At 43.1% G+C, this 23,186-nt stretch overlaps 1 protein-coding gene across 1 annotated transcript; it reads right to left on the bottom strand.

Moving 5' to 3' along the window:
* Nucleotides 1–14,773: 14,773 nt before the first annotated feature.
* LOC124884730 (olfactory receptor 52K1-like) lies at nucleotides 14,774–16,780 on the bottom strand. Its single transcript, XM_047392777.1, has 2 exons — nucleotides 16,769–16,780; nucleotides 14,774–15,730 (listed from the first exon to the last, which is right to left on the bottom strand). The coding sequence occupies exons 1-2, from the start codon at nucleotides 16,778–16,780 to the stop codon at nucleotides 14,774–14,776; spliced, it is 969 nt and encodes a 322-aa protein (XP_047248733.1).
* Nucleotides 16,781–23,186: the final 6,406 nt, after the last annotated feature.

The following is a 23,186-nucleotide window of genomic DNA, read 5'->3' as shown; positions in this document are numbered from 1 at the left end:
ATCTTGCAACATAATGTCCACCTTGTCCACAATACAAACAAAGACCAGCCCCAAAACGACGTTGTCGCTCTTCAGGAGAGAGACGAGTGTGACCAACCTGCATAGGCTCAGGTTCCACAGATCCCTCCGAAGAGGAAGTGGGTGTATCAAGGTAAGCGGTCCGAGGTGCCATAAAGTGCTGCCACTCTGACTTATGATTCCTCTCTGCTTGTCTCTCTCTTAGGCGGTTGTCAATACGGATTGATAGTTTGATTAAATCATCCAGTCTCGCAGGTTGATCTCTTAAAACCAACTGGTCCTTTATCTGATCTGTAAGGGAATTCACAAAAATACCCTTGAGTGCCGCTTCATCCCAACCCACCTCCTGTGCTGCCACCCGGAAGTCGATGGCGAACTCCGCCAATGCCCTCTTTCCCTGTTTGAGGGTAAGTAACTTCTTAGCAGCTGTCTCCTGTTGGAATGGTTGATCAAAGACTTCCTTGAAGTGACTGAAAAAAACAGCATAACTCAGAGACTCAATAGGGTTAGTTGTGAGAAAAGCGTGCGCCCAGCGTAAAGCAGATCCTTTTAGGGAGGTAACAATAAAAGTGATCTTGGAAGCAGCAGTCGGAAACAGAGAGGGGGAACGACTAAAAGCCAACTCACATTGGAGAGAAAACCCACCAAAATTATTAGGGTTGCCATCAAAAAGTTCAGACGGACGGAAATCAGGTTCTCGGATTCCGGATGAGTGGGTTGTGGGTGGCTGAGGATTCTCAGAACGAACTGGAGGATTGGAAGGAGCGGGTGAGAGTTTGGTTAATATTTCACTTAAGGCATGTACCATACCACCAAGTTCCATGAGATGGGCATCTGTCGTCCTTTGTTGTTGTAGCAACTGTTGAAGCATGGTCTCAGTGGATTGGAGGCGTTCCCTCCAGGAGGTCTGTTCATCTTCATCTGATTTGTTTTTCGACATGTCTGCTGGCTGGAACATACTATCATTAATTTACTCAGGTTGTCGAAATATAACCAAATCAGAAGATGACACAGATTCGATGCACAGAATTAGATTGAAATGAGGTTTTATTGTTCCAACTTAGGTAGACCTTGATTAGAGTTGTTAGAAGCCAGAGGATGAGGAAGCCCCAAGGATCCGAGCAGAGAGAGAGTGTTCTGGCGGTGGAAATATTTACAGTGCAGATTTCCTGAAGAAGAGTTCCATATGGCGACAGGCAGGCAGACAGATGGGCAGATCGACAGGAAGGCAGGACAACAAGCGATCAGGCAGGCTGACAGAAGTCCACATAACAGAGACTATGTTCCAGCAACAGACTGTGTCAGCAGCTGTCTTAAAAAGCCATGAGCTCATTAGCTGGATGAGTTGCAGCTGAGAACAATGAAGTGCCAGAACCAGCCAGCAGAGATCTCACATCTACAGATGATCCACATGGCCCTGTCTTTCAGTGTTTAACCCTTTCTCTCTCCTAGACATGGCTACTGACTGAGCTTCTACTGTGACTAACTCTATGTGCTCTCTTTCAGACTCTAGACTTGAAAACAGGCTCAGAGTTAATCTGCGTAGCTGTCTTTTCTCTCCTAGATGAAGCCACAAATAGCTATAATCATTAATTGTTTTGTTTTCTTTCCCATATATAGAAAGGACTCCTGGATCAGTGCTTCTTTGTTCACTTTGTGTCTCTGCTCTGTTCTCTCAAACCCCCAGTCGGTCGTGGCAGATGGCCGCTCACACTGAGCCTGGTTCTGGTTCTGCTGGAGGTTTCTTCCTGTTAAAAGGGAGTTTTTCCTCTCCACTGTCGCTACATGCATGCTCAGTATGAGGGATTGCTGCAAAGTCAACACCAGTGACTGTCCACTGTCTCTACATGCTCATCCAGGAGGAGTGAATGCTGCAAGTCACTGACTGGATGCTATCTGCTGGGTTTCCTTAGATAGAAAAAACTTTTTATCCAATTATAATAATAAACAGAATCTGTTTGATAGTTAGGGTTAATTGGAATGTATGAACCTGACTTGAAATCCGTATGACTGGGTTAAATTGACTTTGTGAAGTACCTTGAGACGACATGTTGTGAATTGGAGCTATATAAATAAAACTGAATTGAATAAAGTATCTAGCGGCACAGAAACAAGACAAAAACAGCAAAAACAATGTTAAAGTGTTTATGTAATAATACTATTCAAAACACACAGAATGGTTATGTTCTCAAGGAGCTATAAGCAGCACACAGCGCTAGCATAAGCAAAAGGCACAATGCTACTACTTCTACTTCTATGCAGCACCTGGAATGAATATATTCATCTTCTCTTCACCTTTAAATACAGTTTTAAACTAAACTTAGTCCAGCCCAGGAAGGTGTTACAGTCCCTGTGATGTCATGCACCCACTAAGAAAAACACTTTCCTGGCCTCACCTCATTCTTTACCCATGCGACTCACAATCAGTAATCATAGGTTCAACCATCTTACTCATTCATTATCCATTTTTCAAATCCTTATTGAAACTCAAAAATACTTTATTGATCCCAAGGAGGAATTGAATGTTGTTGTAGCTCATATTCTGCAGGGTTCTTGAAAGAGCCGTTGTAGATGCTGATGGCTGTGGGCAGGAAGGATCTCCTGTTGCAGTCTGTCTTACAGCAGATCTAAAAGAGCCTCTGACTGAAGACACTCTTGTACTACTGTCTCATAAGGAGGATGCTCAGGGTTCTGTTGAAGCACCCCCTCCGAGAGGTCTTCGGCGTGTTCGTTTATTCACCGTAAGCTGAAAGAATTCACACCTATTGAAATAACACACTCAGACACCGTTGTATTGAATTCAAAGTACCTGGACCAGGGAAGCTCTCATGTGATATGACCACACACCGAGACGGCTTCAGAGCTTCTCACTGGGCACATGGCTTTTATTAAAACACACATGAAAATGGGCAGCGCCCTGTTTACAGTTTTTTCACACATATAGTTACGTAAACACATTTTCCTGCCTACCATATTAGGACATGTTCCTGTCTCCCAGCACCTGCACTCCGTATCTACTGATATAAGCAGGGAGTAAGTCAGTCTCTACTTTTCACACACTCCTTCAGCTCTCCGTATTTTTTGCTTCATCACACTCAAGGCCAAGTTTTGTGCAACAACACTTCTGCAGGCCACAATGTCTTATACTAACACAGGTTATACATTTTATTTCCCACACTGGTTATGAACATAATAATAATTAATGCACACACATAATATATCTCCACAATTTCCCCCTTTTGAAGTCACCTATGTGACTTCACCACTACTTGGAGATGCTAAATAAAAGATTTTAACAATCATTACAACCTGTGGAGCAGAAGGAAATGTTTGTCATCATGCTTTTTGACCCTGCCTCCAATGCCACGCCATGTGCCCAGGGACTATTGCCTGTCGGGCCTTTGTAGTCCCAAGGATGCTTACAACCTTCTAAGTCTTGACAGGGAGTATTGACCCCTCTAACTGGAGGGTGTCGATCCGTGCTTTATTCCATAGTCTGTCCAAATATGCCAATATAATATTCTACCATCCTTCTGCTCCCTAGACAGTAATACATATCAGACGCCCTGTAACTTACTCTTACGGGTTAATCTTCGTCCTCCTCCTCGTTAGCATCCACAGGTAACCATAATGGCTACAAAAACAGCAATGGAAATAAACAATGACATAATCAACCCTTTCCAGTGTCCAAACATGCCCGTCATCCAGTCTTCTAACGGATTGTCTAGTCCTGAGTGCTCATGCATAGTGGCCGAAAGTGTTTTTAACCCTTCTAGTGCAACACATATCCCCAAACATCGAACAGACGCCCCCTTTTTCTGCTAACAACATATCTAATGCCATTCGGTTTTGCACAGCCATGAAGGAGGTTGGTGCCAATTGTTCGGACAGACCTTCTACTGCATCCCTTGTTAAGTTAGCTAGACGTAAAACATTGTAATGGATGTAATTGATGCGGTCTACGTTTTTATTGGGAGTAACATGGTACAAAGCTGTTATAATGGGGATGTTTTCAAAGCCTGCTGAGACTTGATCTGCTAATTTATATTCATTAGGTACGCCTTGAGGAACTCCTATTGCATCAATGTAAGTGGGTGAGTCTTTGCTTAAGTCAAAGGTGTTTGCGCTCCGTTTTATGATATGTCTACGCCTTCTCCTAGTTAAAGCTGTGCTTTGGGCGTGTGTTGAAGGAAGATACTTAAGGTATTTTCCTAACAAGAGGAGAGGTGCCTGCAACCTAACCAAGGCACACACTCCAATAGTATTATTTTGGATCCTAGTCAGAAGGCGGTGTCCTCCACAATAATAATAAAGTCCTGATCTTACCCAAGGACCTATCACTGAGCCTGACACCGTGGAGTTGCACCAATCGCGAGGAATTTGTCCTACATTTACCTGCAGGGTTTTGGAAGTGAAGTTAAAGCAAGTGTATGTGTCATTTCTCCATAGAGGGGTAAAAGGGCCAGCCCTGGTTTTGTTGGCAATGGGTGGAGCGCTGCGTTTTGATACTTTATTGTCTGGATGACTGGAGCATGCTTGGAAAGGCAGTTCAAAGAACAATCCTAAAATCAATGTAACAATGAAGAATGATAAAACACCTAAACCTACCATGACCCAACCCTTAAGGGGCCTGGGTCCTAAATGTTCACCTCCCATTCTTTTTGAAGGTACCTGCAAAGGAAGATGAGGATTAACAATATGGTGAAACACAAAATACCTTTTTATTATTATTATTATTATTTTTTTAAGTTCAGAGTGTTCAGTTCAGTTCTCGGTGGGAGAGCAGCTACGACCACCAGTGAAAGAGAGGAAAGCTCAATCACATCCGCCTCTTCTGTGTGATGTCCTGGTCTTCACTCACAGGTGTAGACTGACCTGGAGCTAAGTGGTCTCACCAGGGGATTATTCTGCCCCTATTGGTGGGACCACTGATCTGACGGTGCACCTAAGGTGTAGACTAACCTTTAGGTGTAAATGAACGCTTTCTCACTCTAGGGGATTATTCTGCCCCTTGAATTGGGTGAGAAAGGTCTTCTGGTGTGTTGGTGTTGTCCCTCAGGTTCTGCTGGACCTCTGGCAGCGATCTTTGTGGTGCCTCTGCTGCTGCACACTGGCTCCAAAGATACCACGTGTCTCCTTTGCCCTTGACCCTCACCGCATGTGAGGTTCTCTCTGTGACCTGGAATGGACCCGTCCACCTAGGCTCTAACCACTTCCTTTTGATCACCTTCAGCAGGATCCACTCAGCTTCGGACGTGGTTGGCTGAGGTCCCTCGGTTGGTTTCTCTGGAACCTGTTTTGAGAACTTTGTAACCAAAATTAAGTTGGTGACTGAGGTGTCCTGCCAGTCCCCAGCTGCCAGAGAGCGCTTTACCACTCCTCTCAATTCCTTAGCTTGATGCTCAGGATGCAAAGAAAGAGAAACATGAGGAACAGCTTCATCTGACATTAAATACCATTCTGCTTGGTCAGGTGTTAAATCAACTGTTGCAGCCACAGCCTCAGGAGCCACATAAACATTTTTGGATGAAATAAACCATGTCCTACCTTCTACTGTTTCATTAAACAAATCAGGTACCATTCAGTGTGACAACGGTTGTAGAACAGAGTGACATGGGGCGGGTCAGGCAGAGAGGTACAGGGGCAGAGACTTTGAATCCAGGGTTTCCACAGCTGATACACCGAGAAGATGCTGCTTGGAGGTTCGGTCAACAGTGTCCAGCAGATGTCAGCATATTCCTCTGCAACTGGCTGTAAAAATATTGTCCATGCTGAAGCATTTGTCCACATGCCAAAGAGGAACCATCTGGAAAAGTTACCGTTAACCCATCAGTACCACACAACACTGATGCTCCCAGCTTGACTAATAAGTCTCTGCCCAGCAAATGAACAGGTGTGCTGGGTGAACACACAAAAGGGTGAGTTACTCTCTGAGTCCCAATCTGAACAGGAAGAATTTATGCAGCCCCTGAGAAGCAGCGCCTGCTGTGCCCACGCTGCATAGTTGTAGCACACATCTCCCAGTGCCCCGCTGGCTCCACCCCTTCCTCTGGGTGCTCCACACCATCCACCACGACCAGCTTACCACCAACATACCATCCGCCTCCACGACTGGGGCCACTGTACCTGTAATTATTAAAATGTATAGGGTGGAGGAGGGAGTAACCCCGTCCTTGCCACTGATCAGTCATAGACATAGGGGTGTGTGCTGCTGGAGGAACAGGTTGAGCTGCAGCTAACATTACATTTTCAGTTAAATCATTTTTCTCTCATTTAATTTTCTCTTTGGCCTCTTGCAGCTGCAATTTAAGGAGCTGATTCTGTAGCTGCTCTTTCTCCTCTTTTCTTTTTCTCTGCCTCCTGAGCTATTGTTTTCCTTAATCTTTAACTGAACCCCTAATAATTTAGAACTTATTTCTATTAGTTTATTTATAAAATGAGTTACATTATCTGACCTTATGACCTGTGGGATACCATATGTGGGGAAGAAATGTGTCACTAGGTTCATCTATTACCACTAGGCAATATTTCTTCCCCCGTGTTTGCAACAAATTATGCATAATCTGCAAAAACTCTTTGCATAGTCAGAAACCTTTATAGTGTAGCATTAATGTTTTACCAGATGTAACATATCCCCCTTTGACACGTGGGTCTTCTCCATGTGTCACTGTAGCCGCTGTCCTTATTACATTTAAAAATGAGATCACTATTTTTGGTAGTTGCTATTATTATAAATAATGCTTGGTTTAGTTCTTATTAAAAATAAAAACTCACTCACTGATGAACACAAAAAATGAAGGCATATTATATCTTATAATCTTAGTTTGTTTTACCCAGTTTTATAGATACAACATCCAGTTTCAGTCAGCTTTGTATTTAGTTCAAGTAACTAAAGTTTATTTCAATTAACTAAAGTTTTCTCTATTTCAGTCCAGTTCAGTAATTCTGTTAAGGTTCATTTCATCTTATGTTAAGTTTGAGTCTAATTCAATCATTTTGAACCTGACTGGAAAAAGTCTAAACGTCTGTTAAAATCTTTTTGTTTTACCATAGAGAACTGACCTAATATTATTATGGTATGTTGAGGACTCTAATTTTTACATAACATGAAACAGACATTTATTTCACAAAAACAGAAAGTCAAATACAGACATTTGGCCACATGAAGGTTTAAATAACCTGTTTGTAAAAGAATTATGAAAAATTGAAGACGGATCTATGAACTTTCTTATGGTTATCAGTATTTTTAATACAGGTAGAACCTTTGCTATCTTTATATGATTTTTCGGAAAAGATTCTGGAAACCTTATTAAGATATAAATTTGGCAAAGATCATCAGAACATCAGACCTTTATTAGCGCTTTTAATGTCCCTCAAAGATGCATTACAATGAAATCAGTCATTCCCATTCACACACATTCACACACTACTTAATTATTTCTCTGTCAGAGTCATTTTATTTGCAAAAATTTGAACATAATTTGACTTCTATTATTCTTAAAATGCACATTGTTTCCTCATAACCCCTTTTGTTTCCACTAGGTCTGTTTTGAACGCTTCAATTCTTTTTTTATTCACCAAGAATCAATAAGGTGGTCTTAGTGGGTCCACCTTAAAGGTGTTATCTGTTGGGTGTCATGTTATCATTGTCTGGTCAGTGAGGTTCATAAGTCAGTCAGAACCTTGGTCATTTGGTCTGTGCTCATAATGTTTCATAGATCCAGCCTATGATTAGTCAGCAAAACTTCCACCTATAGGAGAAAAACTGATTGTTAATGAATGAGCTGCATTTCCTAGGAACACTGTCTTCCTCCTGGATGAGCATCACCTGTTGAAAAACTTTCATCATTGTTTGTTTCACATATTCAATCAGATCTTTATATTATACCAGTAGGTGAAGTTGTTAGTATCTCATGTAGACTGACATATACTGTTGCATTTGGAGAAGATCTCAGATTAAATAAATTTAGTTAGAGCTTCAATCCAGGTTCATTTTGTGTCTGCAGACTTTAGCCAATTTCTCTTTTTTTTTTTTTTACATAAAGAGCAAGATTCAAAACATTTTATTTATTTTATGCAAAATCCTTTTTAGATCAATGATTTCCTGAGAGTCTCTGGCTCTGATGCTGCTACCCCAGCAGATGATAGCAAAAGGGATTCCACAACAGTCTCATAGAATACATGCAGCATATTGCTGCAAACACTGAGGAACCTAAGCTTCCTTCAGAACTACAGTCTCCTCTGTCCCTTTTTGTAAACGGCTTCACAGTTACATCTCAATTCAGTTTATTTCAATTCAGTTTATTTATATAGCTCCAATTCACAACACGTCATCTCAAGTGTTGGGATTATGAATCTGAGAATATTATTTAATATTTAATATTAATATTTTAATATTTTATCAAATAATATTTGGGTCTGTTAAGGGTTGTCCTGTGAATACCAGCCCAGTAAGGCGATGGTATTAGAACAGAATAGAAAGGTGTGAGACGAGCTCTGACATTATTGAACAGCATAAACTCTGCACATATATGGAATAAATTCACACAATTTCTTAAAATACAAGAATTTATTAACAAAAATAAGTCAACTCAAAGTCAAACATATTTCAATCAACAAACTCTTTACTATGCTAAAACAGGGCTGCATGGTGGCACAGCTGGTAGCACTGTTGCCTTGCAGCAAGAAGGTCCTGGGTTCAATTCCCAGCCAGGGGTCTTTCTGCATGGAGTTTGCATGTTCTCCCCGTGCATGTGTGGGTTCTCACTGGGTACTCTGGCTTCCTCCCACAGTCCAAAGTCATGCCTGTTAGGTTAATTGGTAACTCTAAATTGCCCTTAGGTGTATGAGTGAGTGTGTGCATGGTTGTTTGTGTGTTGCCCTGCGATGGACTGGCGACCTGTCCAGGGTGAACCCCGTCTCTCACCCATAGACTGCTGGAGATAGGCACCAGCTCCCCCATGACCCACTATGGAATAAGCGGTAGAAAATGACTGACTGACTATGCTAAAACAATCCAACTAAACTACCAAGCAGAATTAAAGAATAATGAAGACTAATGGACTATGTACAATATAAACAAGTTGATTAAAGATGATTGATAATTATGACCAAAAGAGTGATGCAACATTACCATACAATGTTTATGTTTGAGAACCAAGGATTATCTTGAAGAATCTGGAAATGAAGTTAAGTTAGTCTTGGAACCAACTTAGACAATAATCAGCAAGCGTTTAGACAACCATTCACAATGAAACATCAGATAAAATATTATTTTAATAAAATAATGTTTTAAAGAATGATCTGCTGAATAAAACCAACCTTCTGGATGACCATTTCTCAACGGTGTCTCATTAGCTGCCTTTATTTATTAAAATAATATTTAAAGGCGTGTTGGTTCGCATTGTTTTGTTTTTTGCTTTAAAACGGTCTTCTGTGATGGTACCCGGAGCTCTCTCACCAGAGAAGAACTCATGAACATCAGGGCTACTACACCAGAGGAGTTATTTCCAACTTTTCTGCCTACTGCTCTGGAATTTTTGGACATTCTGGTCAAAGGTGCGCTCACCTTTGATCACGCGGTGAAACGCCGGAAGAGAGGGAAACGGGCTGGGGTGCTGGTACGTCTTCGCCAGCGTGGACTACGAACACCGTTACCTGGAATATTTCTCTCTAACATGCGCTCACTTCCCAACAAAATGGAGGAACTACAACTGTTGTTGGGGAAAAACAGGGACTTTTATTCATCGGCAGTTTTGTGCTTCACGGAGACGTGGCTGTGTGGATTAATACCGGACTCTGCGCTGCAGCTGACAGGATTCCAGCTCTACAGAGCGGACAGAGACACGGAACTCTCCGGCAAAGCGAAAGGTGGAGGAATCTGTTTTTACCTCAACAGTGGTTGGTGCAACGACGTGACAGTGATTCAGCAGCACTGTTCTCCAGACCTGGAAGCCTTCATCATAAACTGTAAGCCTTTCTATTCCCCCCGTGAGTTCGCTTCGTTCATCCTGGTCGGTGTTTACATCCTGCCGCAAGCTAACGTGCAGGTCGCACAGCGCATGCTCGCCGACCAGATACTGAGTGTGGAGCGGACCAACCCGGACTCCTTAGTTATCGTCGCTGGTGACTTTAACAAAGGTAATCTTACCCACGAACTCCCCAAATATAGACAGTTTATAAAATGTCCGACCAGAGAGGACAACATTCTGGATCACTGTTACACCACCATCAGAGACGCTTATCACGCCGTCCCACGTGCTGCACTGGGCCAATCCGACCACATCATGGTCCACCTGATTCCTGCATACAGGCAGAAACTAAAGCTCTGCAAACCTGTTGTGAGGACGACAAGGAAGTGGAGCAGTGAGGCTATGGAGAATCTCCAGGCGTGTTTAGGCTGTACAGACTGGGATGTGTTCAGGACTACTACCAACAGTCTGGACGAGTACACAGAGGCTGTGACTTCCTACATCAGCTTCTGTGAGGACAGCTGTGTACCATCATGCACCAGGGTGAGTTACAACAACGACAAACCCTGGTTCACAGCCAAACTCAGAAGGTTAAGACTGGATAAGGAAGACTTATACAGAGAGGCGAAGTACATGTTTGGCAAGGCAGTGAAAGAGGCCAAACGACTGTACTCTGAGAAGCTCCAAAACCAGTTCTCAGCCAACGACTCTGCGTCTGTCTCGAAAGGGCTCAAGCAAATCACCAACTACAAGCCGAAAGCCCCCCACTCCATCAACGACCGACGCCTTGCCAACGACCTGAACAAGTTCTACTGCCGCTTTGAAAGACAGAGGGACAGTCCTGCAACCATCCCCCACGACGCCCCCCAACAGCTGCAGCCACAATCCACCACCCCCACCTCCCCAACCTCAAGAGGGGCCTCGGCACCTCCAACCCCCACCCTGAAGTTCCCCCCCACCAGCCCCCTACCCACGCCGGGGACGGCTCTTTCCATCCCGGAGAGGGACGTCAACAAACTCTTCAGGAGACAGAACCCCCGGAAAGCTGCTGGTCCGGATTCTGTCTCACCAGCCAGCCTGAAGCACTGCGCTGATCAGCTGTCTCCAGTCTTCACAGACATTTTTAACACCTCACTGGAGACATGTCATGTGCCAGCCTGCTTCAAGTCCTCCACCATCGTCCCTGTTCCCAAGAAGCCAAGGACCACAGGGCTTAATGACTTCAGACCCGTCGCCCTGACCTCTGTGGTGATGAAGTCCTTTGAGCGCCTTGTGCTCTCACACCTAAAAGACATCACCGACCCCCTCCTGGACCCCCTGCAGTTTGCCTACAGAGCCAACAGGTCTGTAGATGATGCAGTCAACCTAGCCCTTCACTTCATCTTCCGGCACCTGGACTCCACAGGAACCTACGCCAGGATCCTGTTTGTGGATTTCAGCTCTGCCTTCAACACCATCATCCCAGCTCTGCTCCAGGAGAAACTCTCCCAGCTGAGTGTGCCCGACTCCACCTGCAGGTGGATCACTGACTTCCTGTCTGACAGGAAGCAGCGCGTGAGGCTGGGGAAGCACGTCTCTGACTCCCTGACCATCAGCACCGGTTCCCCCCAAGGCTGTGTTCTCTGTCCTCTGCTCTTCTCCCTGTACACCAACAGCTGCACCTCCAGTCACCAGTCTGTCAAGCTTCTGAAGTTTGTGGACGACACCACCCTGATCGGACTCATCTCTGATGGTGACGAGTCCGCATACAGATGGGAGGTGGACCATCTGTTGGACTGGTGCAGCCAGAACAACCTTGAGCTCAACGCTCTAAAGACAGTGGAGATGGTTGTGGACTTCAGGCAGAACCCAGCCCCACCTGCCCCCATCACCCTCTGTGACTCCACAATTGACACTGTGGAATCTTTCTGGTTCCTGGGAACCATCATCTCCCAGGATCTCAAGTGGGAGCCAAACATCAGTTCCCTCATCAAGAAAGCCCAGCAGAGGATGTTCTTCCTGCGGCAGCTGAAGAAATTCAACCTGCCAAAGACTATGATGGTGCACTTCTACACAGCCATCATTGAGTCCATCCTCACCTCCTCCATCACCATCTGGTACGCCGCTGCTACAGCCAAGGATAAGGGCAGGCTGCAGCGTGTCATTCGGTCTGCTGAGAAGGTGATTGGCTGCAGTCTACTGTCGCTCCAGGAACTGTACACCTCCAGGACCCTGAAGCGGGCAGGGAAGATTCTGGCTGATCCCTCCCACCCCGGTCACAGACTCTTTGAGACTCTCCCCTCTGGCAGGAGGCTGCGGTCCATTCGGACCAAAACCTCACGCCACAAGAACAGTTTTTTCCCATCTGCCACCAGCCTGGTTAACAAAGCCCAGAAACCACACTGACACTCTCCCTTTCCTCCACACCCCCCCTTTTTGCTGACAGGACACCTGTAACCTGTAACTCTATGCGTTACATTAACGCTCAGCTTGGACTCCTGCTTTACTTGTACAATGATCATCTGCACTGTTGTATTTCTCTTGCATCTTATACTGCTCTATATTTACTCTCACTCACTTAAAATTGTGCACATATATTTATATTATATTGTAGATATGTTTATACTGTTTAATTTGTATTGTATTGCACCGACTACGCCAAAACAAATTCCTTATATGTCCAAAAACGTACTTGGCAATAAGGTTTTTCTGATTCTGATTCTGAACAAATATTATTAAGGGAATATTTTGGAAAAGAGACATATCTTTCTGGAGAAATGGGGCTTAATGGTGTTTACTTAGTTATCAAATTTAGTAAATTATATTTATGGACTATTATTCACTACCTTGAAACTTACAACCTTTCTGTTAAATACTTTAGTAGCAAGCACATGTTCTTACTGGTTAGCGTTGAGCTAACAAAGAAGCGGATAGCTTAGCACCAGAATCAACACATACCTTTAAAATACCAGGGTTTAATAAAAGTGTTAAAATGCATAAGCGTGGACGGCGCGTTATGATCAATGTTCTGTTTAAAATCACCCCTTAAATAAAGTTTGTCTTAACTTTCAAAACGCACAGATAAAGAACACAAAACTGACCAGGTGTGCTGTAGATATTCTGCTAGCACCAAGATAACTGAGTTCAACACAAACAAAACCAAACTTCATAAAATGAAAAATGTTTAGATCATTTCAATCTAAATCTTTCTATTATTGTTCTGCCCAAACCTAACCTCTGTCCATGCTGAGGAAAAGCTGTCGAAGTTTGAAGAAAGCATCCACAGTGAACAATGGTTAGCTACAGCTAACCTCCTTAGCTGCGGAGGGGTTTGAAGGTGCGGCCCCTCTGTCCACTGACCACACTGCACGTTAACTGCCGTAATGCAATCTCCGTTGTCCTTCCTTGGGAAACTGCTGCACTCGGCGTCGTGCTGGGAACTCTCTGGAAACAGTTTGCTTCTGCAGATTTCAGAGAGAACAGTCAAGCAATGCTTGTACCTTGATTACCCCGTTCATGAATGAAAATCACCGGATACGCAGACAGTGATTTATTTCTACTTATCTTGTGCATATGATCGCATGATCTTATGACTCCCTTGGATCCAGTTGAAGAGTTTATGTCTGTTTGCAAGCAAAGAGACATCAGCGCGCTTTGTCCCCCTCCTATCCCAATGAACACCGGTGTGGAAGAGATCGGACCATTGGAAAGGGGATACTTTTATACAGCCAGTGGCATCATGGGAAGTCCACTGCTACCCCCCTTTCCTCAATTGCTGGAAGTCAGTTAAATGCAATTTACTTTGAAAGTTCCAGAAAAGTTTGTACCGGAGTTTTAATGTTGTTTCCATGGCTGCGTTCCAACACAAGGCACTTTACAAAAGTCAGGTACATACATTCCAATTAATCCTAACCATTGAACAGTGCAGTCAGAGTTAGTTATTTATTCAAATTGGATAAAAAGTTTTTCTGTCTAAGGAAACAAAGCAGATTGCATCCAGTCAGAGATTCCCCACTCCAGTCTGTGAACATTTATACTCCTCCACCACCTTCACTTCTAACATGCTGGAGCCATTGTCCTTCGTAGATGGTTTTATTTTTTTATTTACTGCCAATTCTCAATATGCTACTCTTTTGTAATCACAAAAGCCAAGTTGTGCCTAGATAGCATCTAGATGGGAGACCACTTGGGAACACCAGCTACTTTAAGTTCTTTAATTAAAAACAGAGAATGTTGTAGCCATTTTAGCTCATTGGTGTTATTTTTTATTTCTTTTATAAACGGTGACTTTCTGAAAGCAAACTCATGTACTCCAGGCCCCTATATGGGGCACCAACATTAAAAAGATTAGCGAACGTTTTACACAAGACACCATCCTTACTGCCCATGGTAATATATTGGGGGTAAGGTCAGTAGTCCAAAAATTTGTTGCTGTTAGTCGAGGTATATAAATAATCACATTGTAGCTAAAGCAATCAGTGCCATGGCCAAATCCACCCAACACAATATCAAGCCCTCATATACCAAACCCAGTGATTTTCACTAAATTGCAGTTAATTTGATCAAAGATAAAATGAGTTATTGCAGTCATACTTTGCACACATGACAACAGGCTTACAAGAAGTACACACTCACTATATGGAAGCTGTAAAACAACAGATCTGTGTCCACATCTCACCACATGCTAACCACTAATCCCGATTTAAAACAGAGAATAATAACCTAGCAGCGATGTTTGAATTATTTGTGTTCTGAATCTTACATCAACATTTTTCTGTGTAATACCAAAGTCAACAGTGACATCTTTAACTGATTATTTCAGAACTCTTAGTTTGGACAAAATATTTCCAGTGTGTCAGCGTCTTCAGCATGTGCTGTCTGATCTCAGTGGTTCTGATGCCGTAGACGATCGGGTTGAGGCAGCTTGGAAACAACAGGTACATGGTGCTGAAGAAAACCCGGACGGCTACAGGGAGGCTGTTCTTAATCCGATATGAAAGAAAAGCAATAAGTGCCACAGTTATACTGAGAGTGATAACCATTGCATGAGTGATGCAGGTATGTAGTGCTTTGACGCTGGTGCTGCTGGACCTCAATATGGAGCTGAACATCATAATGTAGGAGGCAGCGATAAATAAGAAGTCAAAGAATGGGATGAAAAAGACAATAATCAAACCTACAAGGTTATTGATGGTGATGCTTCCACAGGCCAGCTCCACCAAGGCCATGTGCTCACAGAAACAGTGGTTCATCACATTACTGCAGAACGAGAGCTTTCCTGCCAAACTCACAATTAGAGTGATGAGGAGTATATTTCTGCCAGCAAGGGGGATGATAAACTTCAGGAATTTCTCCGGTGCCATCAGTTCATGGTAGGAGAGCGGTGTACAAATGGCGAAGTATCGATCCAGAGCCATCCATACCAGGAAGGTAGACTGAAAAGTTCCAAAGAAGTGAATGAAGTGCATCTGAACCAGGCAGCCAATCAGAGAGATCCCTTTCCAGTCAAATAGGAAGTTCAGCAGCATGTTGGGAACAAAGAATACTGGGATACAGAAATCAACGCAAGCCATGCCGGCGATAAGGATGCTCATTGGCTGATGAAGGCTTCTCTGAGAAGCGATGACATATATCAGCAAGGAGTTGGCCAGCAGAGCAACGATGAACATGAGGAAGAAAGGGATGAAGAGGACCGGCCTCAGTTCTCCAAGTTCTTCAAAACCATTCAGGATAAAGTGCTTGTGTGAAGAGATGTTCTGCATCTTCTTCTTAATAAACCCTGCTTGTTAAGAGCTTTGATTGTGTCAGCCTGTAAACAGAGACAGAATAATTGAAGCACCTTCAGTCTTCTGTGAATGCTCTGAGAAAATCCAAATAGTTTTGTTTTTAGTTAATTTTCATACCAAATGTTGAGCTTCAGAACATTTCTATAAAGGCAAAAACCAAAACTTCAATGTCCAAAAGCTGAAAGTTCAGGTTTATGGTAAATAAAATCAGGTCTGTATATCCATCCCATGTTAAAGTACCTGGTATTTACAGTAATGTGGCAACATGGGTATGAATTATTCTGCAGTAAAAGAGACATAATTTGGCCTGAGAATTGGCAGACAATATTATTTATAAATGATGGATAATCTAGAATGGGGTGGGTAGTTCTAGTGTTCAGGTGCTGGTGTCCTCCCAAAATTGTATTCCTTCTCTAACTTCTGCAAAAACCCGTTAATGACCCATTTATTTAAACCAGGTGTGTAAACCAAAACAAACATGCAGAGCAATAGTCCTCATAAACTGGAATTAACTACCTCTAATCTAGATCAGCCCCATTCCCCAGCGGCCATGGTCAGTCAGATCTTTGGACACGTCATTCCTCCGACATACCTGATTCAAATGGATGAATTACCCCGTCGGCCTGTTACCATGGGATACTGAGGCCTGTTAGAGACATATTCATTTAATTCAGGTGTGCTGAAGCAGGTAAACATGGAAAACCTGAATGACCCCTAACAGAGAGAACTAGAGTTGGTTGAGATAAATATGATCCGTGTTCCACCATGATGCAGTGGCATCAGTTGGTGTGTCTTTGTCTCTCAGTGGTTTCATTTGCCTGCTGACAGCAACGTGTTTCTCGGTTTGGTCTTTCATGTTATCCAAGGAGAAATCCTGTGATACGAAGCCAGCAATAATGATGATCAGACGATTTAAGCCTCCTGGTGGACTTCTGCAAACCTAAATCTACAATGCCACAGAGGAACTTGAACAAACTGTTTAGTCGGTGGTAGGAATGTACCAGTTGCCAGCACTGGCGCCAACATTGAACAGTAGGACTTACAGAGTTCACTCTGACTTAATTTACTTCTGACTGAATGACTTCTGAAATAACGAGGATTCCTTAATCATCAAACGGAACTTTGCCTTGAATGAAACTGACTTTAACTTCACAGATATCTGGACCTTGAACTGAGAAATTCAATAGAAATAAGTAGAATTTATTTTCTGTCAAAAGGGTCCAGTTTATTTTGGCATATTACCAATATCATTTATTTGCATGTTGCCAATGCCAATGTTTCCAGTTAAGTACAATCTAAAGTTCCTGCTCAGTCAGATCACGTCTCCTTGTGTCTATGTGTTTTACATTCACCTTAGCTCCTTATAAACCCAGAGTTACATGTTCTCAAGGATTTAGGCTAGGGTAGGATTTAGGGTCACATAATAAACTGAGGCTGAGACCAAGGAAGAAGAAGGTCCTCTAAGAAAGCATTAGTTTGATTATGTGCTCACTAATGCTGTTATAATGATTTATTGTTCCTTTTACACATATTTGCTAATCAGTTAGATTGTACAGAATAAATGTCATTATATGAGGAAAATGTTTTTTACAACAGAACAACCCAACATTTTAGCTGTAGTGGGCTCTACTGAGACCCGCAGAGCAAGTCAGAAGGAACCCGGCTGCATCAGTGTTCAACGGATTCAGAACAAAGTCCCAGTAATTTATGATCCTATTTCAATAAATGAAATCCTCTTCAACTAGCTGACAAAGGGCAGAAACTTAATCTGTGACAGAGAGCTGATTTAGAGGAAGAGGAACCTGTTTAAAAATGTAAGAAAAAAACTATTCGTTCTTCAACCTGACCTGGGAAGGAGGAGAACCCTGTGAGGTTGGAGATCATCCAAAGTAAGTTTGTTAGCTCAGATGTAGACCAACCAATCTTTCACAAACACCATGACAGAGAGAGACAGTAGGACAATTTGATGATGCAAAAGACAACAGGGAAGACTGGATAAAGAACTGTTATTGCAACTGGATACTTATAAAAAGCTGCTGGTGTGTTTTAACTCGATGTCAAGACGGAAAGACATTAGCAATGACCTCAGAGAAGCGCATCAATCTAGAAAGAGATACAAAGGTATTTTCAAACTATAGGAAGTCCATCATTCTACACAGGAAGACTACTTTAAAAGCAGAAAACATCTCAGACAGCTGCCAATCTTCACAGAGGTGGACGTCCAAACAGATTCAGTCCAAGGTCAGAGTTTGAAGCTCAGAGATTTATAGAAAGAAAAACAAAGAGCTCCATCTAAGAATCTACAGGCCTCATCTGCAAAACTCAATAAAAAGAGGCAACACAAGTAAAGAAAGTGGAGCAGAATCTGTCCACAACAAAGATGGAGATGGATAAACTCAGACACAAATCAAAGCCGACAGTTATTCCTGCTGAAACTGAAGATGAATCATTGGGGTTTCTTAACCACACCCACATTTTGTTTTAATTTATGTTAAATACATAACATAGTGAAAAACGTAACTTCTTGTTTTTATCTGATGACTGATGTATCATCTTTTGCAACTTCTTGCTGTCCCAAACACCTTCACTGCAACAAGAAATGGAAATATGTAAATCTTTATCTTCAGCGAGATCTAGTGTCCTAAACTATAAGATCAGCAATGACACTGGCTGAGGAGGAAATGAGAGGTCAGATTTTATAGACAAATAATATATCTGGAAATCCTTCTGAAGAGAAGAGAGGACGTCCTTAAGAAGAAATGTGAGATAAATAGTGCTCCTGCATTAAAAAGGCATAGTATAAGAAACAAGTTGATTGTATAACACATTTACTACACTTAAATTTACTGCAAGAAGATCCTCTGGTTTAGAAGTTTGGAAAATCTCATTGGCATCATTAAAACCCAACAGGGACAAAGCTGGAGAAAGAGATTGGAACCTACAGGACCTGAGCAGGTGGATCTCCTGGCAGGTCAACTGTGTAGCAAAGATATCTGCAGGCTGATGGAACAGTGAGAGGATCTCTCACTGATGAACATTTAATGCTACACCTATATACTCTTTGTGTGACTCTGCTGGAGGCCCAAATCCCCTCAGAGACACAGTGCTGCACAACCAAACAGACATACTACACAGACCTCAAATGCACCTGAAGCATCAAAAATTTAATAAAAGCTTCTTCATATTGTTATAGTAAGTTACTTGACTTAGTCTGATAAACAGGGAGTGTTGGCAGGAAATAACTTTAACACTGGCTAAAAGAAAAATCACTAAATAAATGCATTGTTTAAAAACTGAAATGGAAGCATTATGCATGTTTGAAATAAATAAATCACAGATCAAAACTGGATGATTAAAAAAATGAAACAAGTGAAGTTTCAAACTGTTGGTGACTGCAGACTTTGGGACAGTGTAGATAAAGATATCTCAGTCAAAGAATATTAACTTTATATAGTTGTCAGTTTTTGCACCTAACCGCACCTTCAGCGCTTTGAGTGCCTTGTTGCTAAAAAGCGTGATATAAATAAACTTGACTTGACTTAAAGGCCCACAGATATGTCAGTTTGGTTCTAACTTTTTTAACAGGAAAAGATCATTTATGATTTACAGTTTGGGACATTGAGGTAAAGTCAAATTTTTGTGATTGTGAAGGACCACAGTGGCAACAGGACATCGGCAGATGCATGGGGAATGGATATATTTTAAAGTAAAGAATGAAGGACTTACAGATGCAAAGGAAACATGGTAACAAGGGAGACAAACAGAGAATCTAACAATGAAGGCACAGAAAACAGGAACTTAAATACAACTGAAGTTAATAGAACTACATGGAAAAGAAGCGGGTACTATCAGCAAAACACAACAGGTCATGACATTACCCCTCTCCCAAAGGCGAACACCAAACACCCCCAAGAGTCCATGAAAAAAAAAACAAGTGCAAAGTTAAGGTGGATGACCTAGAGGTCATCCCGCAGAGGAACAGAGTTCTGGAGGCCGGCAGTGGCGGTGCAGAAACTTTGGAGGCCAGTGAATAAGGTTCATGCCTCGGAAACCAAAGCATGAGGCGGTAACAGCCTGGAGCACGCTCTGGTATTTGGGAGCTGCACGGAGATAGCGAGCATCCAGCTGGTGCACAAGTCCCTTAAAGATATAAGTGGACGAGGTGGCTGTGGTGTTAAACCCTGCTGACCCTGGCAGAGAATGTACAAGGTGTCAAGCCAAGGTTCTGACAGTGAGGCAGGCTTGAGCAGCTGGCGTCCTCTTCGATTGGCTGATATTCCATGCCGACGAGCCGGAGAGGAGGCAGGCCGCCGCAGGTTGTACCCTGGCGGTGCAAGCACCATCCTGGAACCTTAAAGGGCCTGCTGCATCTCATCCAGCACCAGAGAAGGCACAATCTCAATATCTTGTTATTAATGTTGTGCCTCCTCCAGCTGCTGTTGAATCCATTGTAAAGCTTCTGCAGCCTTCCTGTCTCGCGTTCTCCTTTCACATTTTGTGATTGAAGAGGTTTTTTGCATGTCTGCTCTGTTTGAGAAGACAGAGCAAACACCCAACAACCGAAGAGGTGAAGAAAGAGGAGGTGAAGAAAGAGGAGAAAGGAAGACAAACACGGACATACAGATCACACAGGAACATTAATGTGTGGTGATCTGCTAAGCATTGCAGTCTCCTCACCAACAATCCCTGGCAGGTAGCTGCAGGATCATCAGCTGAAAGCCACCTTACACCTTACCTTCATATGTAGCTCCATTAAATCCAGAACATCGCATGGTGGGAGACCAGAACAACAGCCTTAATGTTTCAGAGGGGTTTCCTGCGGCTGATCCTAGGCCTGTTGTTTGCACCAGGTTTGGTCATTCCTTACATAAAACCAGAACCTCCTTCGTCAGGTCTTTCAGGTCCTGTGAGAGCTGGTTTGTTCCCACAAACCTCTGCATCTAACTTCTACAACATAGCAGACCACTGCTCCTGACCTGCTTCTCTGCACTATGCCATCCTATCAAGGTAATGGTCCTTTCTCTCTTCAAATTATGGCTCCACCCCATTGTCCAATGACAAAGTGAACTTTGTTGGTGTTATCAGGAAACCTGAGCTGAGCACTCCCTATTTACACATAGCTCCAGATATCCAGCTCCCACCCAAACTCACACAGGCCACCAGAATGTGCTGGGAAGCAGGGAAGCAATGCAAGTTGCCCTCCGGAAGGTTCACAAGACTGGACACTTAGAACCAGCTCAGCAAGGCCAGAATGAGGCCCACATGATTACAGAAGCTCTTTGATATTATGACCTGTAAGACAGTTTAGGGGGTTGGCCCAGGATCAGGGAGGGTAGGTGGAACAGAGACCCGTCAAAAGGTTTGCTATGGAGCTAAGATAGCAGCAGACCCCTTAAAGGAATAGCAGAACACATATGTATCCAGCAGAGAGCTGACGGCTCAGGGAAACGACTAAGATGCACAAAGAATCCATACAAATGGGGCAAGTGGAGACAGCGCTCCCTCAGACCTGGTCAGGGGTCTTCTCTGGCTGAGTGCTGGCACGGTGAATGAGAGGTTGTGAAGTATTGTGAAGCTGCTGTCATACAGTACCACATGGGGTACTGTAAGGTCTTTGTAAGTCTCTGTCCACAAATCATTCCCTGAAAGCTAGAATTTATGGATTCATGATGTTAATTACTGGAAGAAAAAAACTCCACAAAAATATTTTATCCTTCTCTGGTGTTTTGGCCTGTTGTCCAGTTTATGTCACAACATTATTGTTGCTAAAATTCCTGTTCCATTAACCAAACTGGAGACAGTTCAAGACTGCAAACCAGTTCATCAGCTGTACCCTTCTCCTTCTTAGCCAGGCCTTTGGAGTGTGTTTGGAAAGGTGGTTCTCTAATGTCTTGGCAAAAAATGCATGAAAAACCATGGAAAGGATGTGGTCTTGAAAGCAGGAGATGTTCCTCTAAATATCTGCTATCCTGAATTGAAGCTGCATCACAGAAGGAGAAACAAGCTTTCAAAGGGTTCTGATACTGCCCTATACCCGCAGGTGGGTACGGTAGGCAAAAACTGTAATCAAGTAATAACGGTATTACTTCAAAATTATTAAACTAGAGGTAAATAGTAGCTGTCCAAACAATAACTTTGGGAAATGACAACTCAAGCACTGAGTAATAGTTTGACCACAATGTCAGAGTTTTTTAGAAAGGCTGCTCTGATCAAGATTTTTTGCTGAATTCATGACTTTGGTCTTCTAATTCATTAAACTGCCTCAATAGATTAAACTAATGTTTCCACTGTGAGCTGCAGGGTGGTGTCAGGGACAGTTGGAGGTCATCTGTGTGGTTGCATCATGCTTACTGTGTTGTTTCAATAATGAGCCCCCGTGGAGATCCTTGGTTTCACCATTTGCAACACAACACCAGAGTGTGGACGTTTGGACACAGGACAATTAGTGCACCTAGCAGTAAAACAGAGCAGGAGGAGATGCTCTGCTGTCACCATGGTTACCACCTGGCAGCTTCAGGATTATGCTTTGTGTGTTTATTCTCCGCTGTGCTTAACAGAGGGAGGAACGACAATAAAAGAAGGACAAACTTTTTAGTTACATAATGAGATAAATATTGCAAATCATTAACAAATAAAAATAAAAACTTACAGATTGAGACTCTTGTTGAACATGACCTCATTTATAAATGCTTCTATAAATCCTGGTAAAATCACCTTCAAGTTCACCAGTTAAAACAGAAGATGTTAGTGTTAATGTTTCTGTCTAACTGGAAACTAAACATTCAGAAACTCAGCTCATTTTGGTCAAGTTATAATCAAGCAGTAATGTTAATTCAGCATACTTTAAATTTTTCCACATTTTTCTAATCTTCCCAAATTATATTCAGTTTGTGGATTATGAACCTAAAGGAGCAAGAGATGAATGTCTAATAAAACAGAATGAGAAGATATTTTTTTACTCGTACTCGTTGTCTTCCGCTTTAACCTGGACCAGGTTGCGGGGGCAGCAGACTCAGCTCAGCTCCTCCCGGTGGGACGTGCCTGGAACACCTCCCGAGGAAGGCGTCCAGGAGGCATCCGGTATAGATGCCTGAGCCACCTCAACTGGCTCCTCTCGATGTGGAGGAGCAGCGGCTCTACTCCGAGCTCCTCCCGGATGGCCGAGCTCCTCACCCTATCTCTAAGGGAGTGATCGGCCACCCTACGGAGGAAGCTCATTTCAGCCGCTTGTATCCGGGATTTCGTTCTTTCGGTCATGACCCAAAGTTCATGGCCATAGGAGAGGGTAGGAACGTAGACCGACCGGTAAATCGAGAGCTTCGTTTTTCGGCTCAGCTCTCTCTTCACCACAACGGACCGGCACAGCGCCCCCATTACTGTGGCAGCTGCACCGATCCGTCTGTCGATCTCCAGCTCCATTCTTCCCTCACTC

This window comes from Girardinichthys multiradiatus, chromosome 18 (assembly GCF_021462225.1).
Source record: "Girardinichthys multiradiatus isolate DD_20200921_A chromosome 18, DD_fGirMul_XY1, whole genome shotgun sequence".
NCBI lineage: Eukaryota > Metazoa > Chordata > Actinopteri > Cyprinodontiformes > Goodeidae > Girardinichthys > Girardinichthys multiradiatus.
This window is presented reverse-complemented; position numbering and strand designations above follow the sequence as displayed.